The following is a 9739-nucleotide window of genomic DNA, read 5'->3' as shown; positions in this document are numbered from 1 at the left end:
GCCCCACCAGACAAAGTCAAAGATAAAAGAAGGAAAGCACATCGTTCTCATTTAAAATTGAGAGAGGGGGCAGAAGACCAGCTAAGCCAATCAACACTGAGTCCCACACACATGCTATGAATTATCAATAGATATAAAATAAGTATATAAACTAGACAAATGTGCTCCCTGGAGCACAGGTGTCCGCCAGGGCAGGTAGGTTATTGTGGGCCAGCAATGTTTCATGGCAATCGGACTCTGCGTTCATGATTTGACACATTTTGTTCAAAACGGTCCCCTCCTGCAGACTTTGGACGTCAATCTAAGCCAATCAGGATGGAATATGAAAAATCTGAGTGATACTTCTTAATCACCGTAAAGATAATGTGTACCAATGTGCGTGATGTTTGGACAAAATCTGTCGGAGAATTATTTAAAAATGTGTTTTGCAAAGATAGGCCTCCTGGTGGCGCTATAACAGGGTGATGTGAGAAATCACGGCAATCGGTCCAACAGTGTCAGAGATTAGTTGCTCACAGACGGACAGACTGATGGATGGACGGGCGGACGGACACACACACACACACACACACACACACACACACACACACACACACACACACACACACACACACACACACACACACACACACACACACAGAGGCAAAAACATAGTCTCAACAATCGGTATGAGTATAGTCTTGTTGTCATTAGTAGTGACACAGAGATACACACTGAATGAACTGGCCCTTAAAGGCCCTGACAGATTGTTGGAGAATCAAAGGTACAATAGATTAATGGTCAAGGCCATAGATTTGTAATTTTTCAGGATTACAATATACAGTAATGACTACCTGTGCCTCAAAGTAAGACTAGATACAGGTTGTACATATTATCAACTTACATAATTATCAAATGTCTTAAATCACACAGGCTGCATTAATGTGAGCTTCCACTGCAGTGCTACAGTAGTACAGTTAGTGGATTCACTGGCACATGAAATGAAATAACAGAAGGCTAAATGGATTTTGAACAGAAGTGGTAATAATATATTGAGTGATAATATAGTGAACTGGCCCTGCCGTTCTACTGTATATGACTTTGAAGGAAAAAAGAAAAAGAAAAACTAAGTAATCTGAATACATTCCGGCTGTTTTAAACACCAGATGATTAGCATAGATAAATCAATGTGCAACCCAACCTGTGGGAGCACACACGCACGCGCACGCACACACACACACACACACACACACACACACACACACACACACACACACACACACACACACACACACACACACACACACACACACACAGCTTTATTTAGTAAATTCAGTTCCAAGTTAATGCTGACACCTCCCCGTTCATGTGTGGTTCTCTACTGGTTTCACACTGTGACCAGGAATGCGAAAACATTTCAACTACGTTTTCAGAACACTGACTGAACACAATGAAATGTTGACCATGAACTCAGAACCAAAAAATATACAAAATAACTCATACATCCTCTGCTTTGTTAAGGAAAAAAAAGGTTCTTAAAAGAAGTCAACACAGAGTTGGTCAGTACTGGTTTGAAACTGGATCTTTTATATCTACTGTATCATTGCTCTTTCCCTCTCATTAACTCTCAATCCATTTAGCTTTGTTCCTCCTTATTCACCATCTTTCCTCTTCCTCTCTGTACCTCTCTCCTTCCATTCCCTCTCCTCTTCCTTTCTTCTCACCCTCAATGTCTTCATCTTCATCCCTCTTTCTTCTACTTAACTGTTTAGCCATACGTTCTGCATCTCTACTCCTTCCTTCATTACGCCTAGAGACTTGTAGTGTCACTTGCTGGACTTTCAGATTTTACCACATCTGTAAAATCAACAGGCTTTTTGGAACCCCTTTACAAACTATGCAGTACTCAACATAACGTGGATTATTAGGCAATAACACATGGCACGGCCGTTTTTCACTAACAACCAGTGGATGTTACGTTGTTTAAGCTAAGAGACGTCACATGCAGAACCAATGAGGTCAGATCAAGGCAGGCTAAGTAATGTGAACAACCCACGACAATTTACCTCAACAAATAAAAACGAACGCACACTGTAACTTAGCATTGGATGTAGCTAGAAACATTCTCTGTACACCCTTAATCATTTCCCCACATTTGTCCGAAACAGGGTTGGAAACTTTACAAAAAAGAAAAATTACCCAAAAGAAATTGAGGAGAATTTTCATCATCTCCTGTACTCATTGTACCTTCTTTTACTGCTGCCTCTATTTGAATCATTGTGTGATATCCAGGTGTGCAACACAAAATGTCTGTTTCCAACTGTCCTCCCTCTGTCACATCTTCCAATATTCTGGATGAATACATATATTTTTCTATTTTATTCGTTTAGCAACATCCAGGTACGCAAACTCAATCTCTCTCTCCGCGGGGCAGGTGTTGGTAAACTCCTCCCTCTGGTAGGCGTTGTTTAAGTATCGCCACACACCCACCATCTCTGATGGAATCTCAAAACCACGGTACTTCCTGGCAACCACCTGGAGACGAAGACAAGAGAAACGTTAAGCCAAATGTTGTTGTTCTTTTATAGCATAATATGAATATGAATTCATAGTATTAGTGGGTATGTGGCTGTCATTTGTCAAACGTGCATGTTATCAGTTGAATATTGCTGACACACCCACGGCGATGGTTTGTCTAAAAGTAGGCTACTTGTGAATCTCAGTATTGATGGATTGTTTCATATAATCTGAGAAAACAGGGACGTGCACAGATAGACTCTAGGTGGTGCTAGAGCACCTGCCCTTTGCCCTCTTGACCAGAAGTGCCCTTTTGAAAAAAAAAAAAAGAAAAAAAAAGTTAATTTTTTAAATATTTTTTTTACAGTATGTAGCCCATGGTGACATCGATCAATTCTGGATTAAAAACTTCTAATATATTAACAATTCCCCAAAATGTGCATTGCAATTTTCTTCTCACACTACTAGGGCAGCTGGCGGTTCCGCACGCCGCGCAAGGTGCCCTTTTTTTTTTACTTGAGCACCTGCCCCTCAAAATGTCTGTGCACGCCACTGTGAGAAAACATATGAAATCTGTGTAGTTATAGGCTGAGTGGGCCCATAACCACTTGATCCCTTGTTGCCCTGGTACCCCAGGGCTCTGTACTAGGTCTGCTCCTTTTTTCCCATAACACCAAATCTCTTCACCTATTATGACATGCCCAGAATAGGGTTCACATGGTTAAAGTAGAGGTCCAGCTTAGAATATCAAGGCAGCGCACCGATCTATTTTGATCGTAACATTCTTTGTTTGATATGACACAGTCATCCTTGCCCGTTGTAATACAGGTCTAACTTGAAGTATAGAGGCCCAGTCAGCTAAATATATATGGTAGGGCTTAGGTGGTTGAGTAAGTAAGAGCTGACCTGGACCACTGGCATAGCGGTCCAGGCACCTAGGCTCAATGTAGCCTGACAGCGTGTCGCGGGTTCGACTCCCGATCCCATGTCACTCCCCATCTCTCTACCCATTTCCTGTCAGCCTACTGTCCTGTCAAATAAAGGCATAAAAGCATAAAAGCCCCCCAAAAACACCCTCTATTCCAGTGATTTCCAACAGATGGGTATTGACCCAAAAGGTCATGAGTTTCAAACTATTTAAGCTTTCCTCAACATCCCACTGAAATGCACATTTGACACTAATTATGAGACAGAACGACAGACAGACAGACAGACAGACAGGCAGGCAGACAGACAGACAGACAGACAGACAGACAGACAGACAGACAGACAGGCAGGCAGGCAGGCAGGCAGGCAGGCAGGCAGGCAGGCAGGCAGGCAGGCAGGCAGGCAGGCAGGCAGACAGGCAGGCAGGCAGGCAGACAGACAGACAGACAGACAGACAGACAGACAGACAGACAGACAGACAGGCAGGCAGGCAGGCAGGCAGGCAGGCAGGCAGGCAGGCAGACAGACAGACAGACAGACAGACAGACAGACAGACAGACAGACAGACAGACAGACAGACAGACAGACAGACAGGCAGGCAGGCAGGCAGGCAGGCAGGCAGACAGGCAGGCAGGCAGGCAGGCAGGCAGGCAGGCAGACAGACAGACAGACAGACAGACAGACAGACAGACAGACAGACAGATACCTTGAGGATGTGTAGTTTGGGCAGAAGGTTACAGTCTGCCAGCGTGAGTCCAGGTCCGTCTAAGAAACTCCTGCTGGACTCTGGCAGGTCTCCTGCAGCGTCTGCATCGATCTCCTCAGACAGAGGAGTCCTTAGGAAGTCATCCAACCTCCGCAAAGACTTCAACAGAGCCTTCTCTAGCACTGCACACACACACACACACACACACACACACACACACACACACACACACACACACACACACACACACACACACACACACACACACACACACACACACACACAACACACACAGGCAATATGATAACCAAAAGGTGTACACACATATTTATAACATATTTATTCAGTATCAGATAGAACTGGGCTATATTTATACCTGTGAATACAGGTATGAATAGTATAGTAGTGCAGTATATTAATATACATATAGGGCACTATGACTACACTAATATCTACACCTGGTAAATGCTTGGAAAGGAGCCAGCTTAGGTGGTTCGGGCATCTAGTACGGATGCCTCCCGAGCGTCTCCCTAGGGAGGTCCTCGCTGCACGCCCCACTGGGAAGAGACCCCGTGGCAGACCAAGGACCAGATGGGGGGGTTACATCCCCACACTGGCCTGGGAACGCCAGTGTGGGAGACTGGAGCTGTTGCCCCCGCGACCGACTCCGGATAAGCAGTTAAAGATGGATGGATGGGTGGATGGATGGTAAATGCTCGCTCACCACGCTAATTTCTAGGAAGTCCAAGCGTTGAGGGCCAGGCAGGTTTTTCTGTAGTATGCCTACCTGACTTCTGGTTCTCTTTTCCTCATCCCTCTGCGTTACTACCTGCTTACTTTATTAGTAGTATTATTTGCTACTCTGGATCAATAAAGGTCTATCTATTCTACAGTATTCATCTATCTATATCTAAACAGAAAACCACACACACACCATCATTGATGTCTTTCTTCGGGTTCTTGATGTAAGCGGAGAACTTGGCGAAGACATCGATACCAGCTGTGTTGGCTTCAGCGTGTTTGGGAGCCAGACGAGGGTACCTGAGGTCAGAACACAAATCCCAGAACATTTCATGTCACCACTGGCTACTAAGAAAATCACATGTGCTGTAGGTTGGTTACAATTCACTCAAAGGTAGTAAAAAAGGTAGTAAAATCATAGAAAATGTGTTCATGTGTTTGAGACCAGACTATCTTGTGCGGCGCCTTATCCCTAATCTTATCAGGCTTTTTTATTCTATTTTGAAAAACATTTTAAAATAGTGAAAATAGCTGATCTACATTACGCTTGTAGATCGGCTATTTTCACTATTTTAAAATGTTTTTCAAAATACAAAAAAACTGCCTAATAAGATTAGGCTCAAGGGATAAGGCGCCGTACAAGATAGGGGGCCAGGGGGGCTTTAGGGTTCGGGCTAAGGGCAGATTATACTATTATAGGGTCCGCTAGCATCATGTCAATTTCATCTCCAGCTCATGTCCGTGCTGACATCTGCACACATCCCAGACAGTGGTGGAAAATACTGGGATCTTTTAAAAGCGAGATAAAGACTCATCCATTTACTGTGTAAAGGACTCCTAGGTTCACTTGTTGTAATTGTTGTCTGTGTGAGTTGTTGTATAAATGTATTTGTTTAATTTGTACTCCGTCTCTTGCTGCGAATGACTCACAGATTGACTGTTTTTTAATTTGTAAGTTGTCCTAGTTAGTTGTTTATATTTCTTTGGGCCTCTTTTTCCCTTTTCCTCTGGTTGCGCCCCCAGGCCAGTGTAATAGACCTGAAGGGGGTGAATTAGAAATACCAAACCTATGAACCTGTTGTGACGGGGCAGCCAGATGTCCCTCTGCCTCACTGTTGGCTAGCCGGCAGCCTTCAGTGATTGATTGGCGGTGGTGCAGGCCAACTGAGTACACCTGAGTTTATGGTTTTGGGGGAGTATATTCACCTGTTTCTTGGCTGTGTGTTTTCCACTTCCTGTCGGATTTCATTGGATATCATTAGTCATCTGACCGGTTTCATTGGATTTCATTGGATCAAAAGACAGGAAGTGGAACACAGTGAAAAGCCTAGGAAACAGGTGGATAAGAACATAGATATAGAAACCTAGATACCTCATTGGCCTCTGCAGTTCGTTGGAGCGACCCGTTTGGTATGGTGGCCGCCATATTTCCGGGGGGAACGGGCACTGGCCAATCACAGCGTGTACTACTGGCCAACCACAGCGCGTCTTTCCCAGGACTTGTCAGAATCTAGTTGTCCCGCCCCCACCTGCCTCTGATTGGCCTACTGAACGCCCCCTTCTGTGACGCACAAGGAAATTTCCAGCTGCCCCCCGGAAGCATAGAGGAAGCGGAAGTGCGTCCGAGATGCCGACGCTTCAGAGCCAGAGGAGGCGTCTACCTTTATATGTCTATGGATAAGAACCTCTGGTTGATAGACTCTCATTCTCTCTTTTTCCTCTCCTGAGGCAGATCCTGCTTGGGCTTCCACCTGGCCTGAATGCAGTGGTGTGAAGTAAATAAGTACATTTACTCAAGTACTGTACTTAACAAGTACTGTACTTACAAGTACAATTTTGAGGAACTTTTGCTTTACTCAAGTTGTCTATACTTTTACTTCTCCACTACATCTCAGAGGCAAATATTGTACTTTTACTCCACTACAATTATTTGAAAACTTTAGTTACTAGTTACTTTGCAGATATAAATTATTACATTATAAAACAATAAAACATACATTAACCACTTTAGCCCTATTTTATATCTAGGGTATTTGAAAATAGATGATCTACAAGCTGATGTGAGCTTGTAGATCGGCTATTTTACTTACTGCCCTAGTAGTACATCACTGTGTGTGTGTGTGTGTGTGTGTGTGTGTGTGTGTGTGTGTGTGTGTGTGTGTGTGTGTGTGTGTGTGTGTGTGTGTGTGTGTGTGTGTGTGTGTGTGTGTGTGTGTGTGTGTGTGTGTGTGTGTGTGTGTGTACCGTGGTGGTGAGAGTTTCTCCTCCAGGAACTCTTCTATCTTGTTGACGTCGACCTTGACCTCGCCATTGAAGGTCATGAACGGTGGGTTCGTCCCCGGGGCCAGGTCCTGCAGGTCAGCGGGTTTCCTACAGGTCAACACAGAGGTCAGCACACAGGTCAACACACAGGTCAACACACAGGTCAGCACACACACACACATGTAAAGTCCGGTATTCAAAATGCATTTGAGTGAAAGTACAAAAGTATTGGCATCAAAATATACTTAGAGTGCCAAACGTTTCCGATTTCACATGTTTCTGAATATAGTAACCTTTTAACAAAAACATTTTGTTTTAAAAAAATATCACTTACCCTACCTTTTCATTACGGTCTAATTTGTCATACAACAATGCGGTGCGATGCAACACGTTGTGAGCTTGTAGATTGGCTATCTTTGAATATATCTTTATGTATTTTTTTTTTTTTTTTTTGCCTAACATGTCCAAAATAGGGACCCCAGAGTTACAGTGGTTCAGTCCATCCAAGGATGGACAGTACTAGTATTTTAACCACAGTATGACTCATAGTATTGACATTACTGCTGAACGAACCAAAGCATATACTGTGGTTTGTTTGATTTTGGAGGAAGACGATTGGATTCCATTAATTTCACTACATGATCCAACACGGTGAACTTTATATTTTTTCTGTGTGTGTTTGTGTGTTTGTGTGTGTGTGTGTGCGTGTGCGTGTGCGTGCGTGCGTGCGTGCGTGTGCGTGTGCGTGTGCGTGTGCGTGTGCGTGTGTGTGTGTGTGTGTGTGTGTGTGTGTGTGTGTGTGTGTGTGTGTGTGTGTGTGTCACCTCTTGAGGTCCACGGTGGTCACATTGAAGATGACTCCTTTCAGCCACAGTATCATGAACAGTCTCTGGGAGAACGGACAGTTCCCGATGCTCTCCCCATCGCTGCCCGCCTACACACACACACACACACGCAGACACACACACACACACACACACACACACACACACACACACACACACACACACACACACACACACACACACACACACACACACACACGCAGACACCCATTAAGCCCATTTAAGACCTGAGGCCGATTCTACAAATGTCTTCTAAATCCTAACAGTTTTTTGAAAAGCGTATGTTGCTATATCAGTGGTTCTCAAACTTTTTCATGTCAAGGACCCCCAAAATGTATATGTATTTGGGCGCGGACCCCCATCTCAAAATATTTTGTTCCAGGTACCCCCAAGAAGAAGACATTTGAGTTAAAAAAAGATTTGCACACATTTTCGCGATTTAAAGAAAATAGCAGATCTACAAGCTCATAGTGTGGCATGAAGTGACGAGCTATGAGCTTGTATATCTGCTATTTTTGAATAGCCAAAGTATAAAATTAGACGGATGCTTTCCCGGTTTTAATAGGTTAAGCCGGATTTATTTTTTTATTTACGACCACGTTGCTCAGTGGTTCAAGCGCTCAATATGTCACGATGCAACACGCTGTGAGCTTGTAGGGTTGCTAATTCCCAAATGGACTCATATTGGTCCCGGGTCCATTTGGTTCGATTTGTACACTCTCAGAGTTACCAAATGGAGCAATTAACTTTGGATAACAAATGTATACATTAAATTCTCACTACAGTGTAACTCCTTCTCTTAAAATTCAATTCAAACTTTAATTCCAGACACACAGGGGGTCCATAGAGTACATACAAATCATCAACATCACACAACAAATAAAACCATAAATAAAAAATAATAATAAAAAAAAAATGTTCAGTCTGATTAAAACATGTACTTTGAGGCTACCTTGACATATAACTCAATGGTCGGGAAGCCGAGCTTCTTAGCCGCAACGTCAAACCAGGCCATCGTGAGAGATCCAGAGAAAAGGCAGGATAAATACGTCCCCTTATTCCCTCCAAAAGACTTCACTCTGCTAGAGACTTATTTAGCGTTGGCAGAGCGTACGTACTGTAGCCCAAGGTAATGACTGCCATGGGTAAGTTGGCAATAAATTAGTCCTCATAAGCGTATATTTGTCCTGATGTCCAGTGATAAAAGTGATCTCCAAAGAAAACAATCCTTGTTTAAGTTCCAATGCAATTGAAATCGTCCCAGAGAAAACGGGCTAGGCCCAGGATACTCTCACAAAGTTGGACTTTGTGAGAGTATGTTTGTAAGACTGATCTGTCAAAGGTAGTTAAAAAACAGCTTTAGTTAGTAGTACGATCAGTTTAAATCCACACAAAACACTCTTCTTCATGACAAATCAGCATTACATAAGGTCTGTCTGAATGTCTGTCTGTCTGTCTGTCTGTCTGTCTGTCTGTCTGTCTGTCTGTCTGTCTGTCTGTCTGTCTGTCTGTCTGTCTGTCTGTCTGTCCGTCCAACAGATGATGTTTTTCTTTTTGGCTGGCTGTCTGTCCTATGTTATGTAGCTAGCAGAGAGAGAGAGAGAGAGAGAAAGGGGGGGCTGGGGGCAGAGAGCCATGGGTATTCCTTCATCACACAATCACTCTTTGTCCAAGCAAATATTAAGCTAAATATCAAACTATCAATAAACACAGTGTGTGTGGGTATACTGTGTGTGTGCTCGCGCGTGCCCGCGCGCGTGTG

The 9739-nt window shown here is 43.7% G+C and overlaps 1 protein-coding gene and 1 long non-coding RNA gene across 2 annotated transcripts in view; both read right to left on the bottom strand.

Annotated features, from left to right (window-relative positions):
- LOC308080286 overlaps nucleotides 1-9739 on the bottom strand; it is a 408660-nt gene that overhangs the window by 120750 nt on the left and 278171 nt on the right. The window lies entirely within an intron of this gene.
- LOC308080277 (chloride intracellular channel protein 4-like) lies at nucleotides 1819-9328 on the bottom strand. The gene is made up of 6 exons (XM_080422073.1): nucleotides 8930-9328; nucleotides 7957-8066; nucleotides 7115-7240; nucleotides 5064-5170; nucleotides 4130-4311; nucleotides 1819-2514 (listed from the first exon to the last, which is right to left on the bottom strand). Exons 1-6 carry the CDS (start codon nucleotides 8990-8992, stop codon nucleotides 2353-2355), a joined length of 750 nt encoding a protein of 249 aa, XP_080278199.1. The 5' UTR covers nucleotides 8993-9328; the 3' UTR covers nucleotides 1819-2352.

The sequence above is a fragment of the Gymnoscopelus braueri genome (assembly GCF_963280865.1).
Source record: "Gymnoscopelus braueri genome assembly, chromosome: 24".
NCBI lineage: Eukaryota > Metazoa > Chordata > Actinopteri > Myctophiformes > Myctophidae > Gymnoscopelus > Gymnoscopelus braueri.
The sequence above is the reverse complement of the archived record's forward strand: the minus strand, read 5'-3'. Positions and strand labels throughout refer to the sequence as shown.

Excerpts from the sequence above, each read along its gene's own strand:
- LOC308080277 (XM_080422073.1), bottom strand. The coding sequence starts at position 8,992 with ATGGCCTGGTTTGACGTTGCGGCTAAGAAGCTCGGCTTCCCGACCATT. Across the intron at positions 7,241-7,956 it reads ACCACCGTGGACCTCAAGAG|GAAACCCGCTGACCTGCAGG; the intron begins GTGACACACACA and ends GTTGACCTGTAG. Across the intron at positions 2,515-4,129 it reads CCAAACTACACATCCTCAAG|GTGGTTGCCAGGAAGTACCG; the intron begins GTATCTGTCTGT and ends CTTCGTCTCCAG.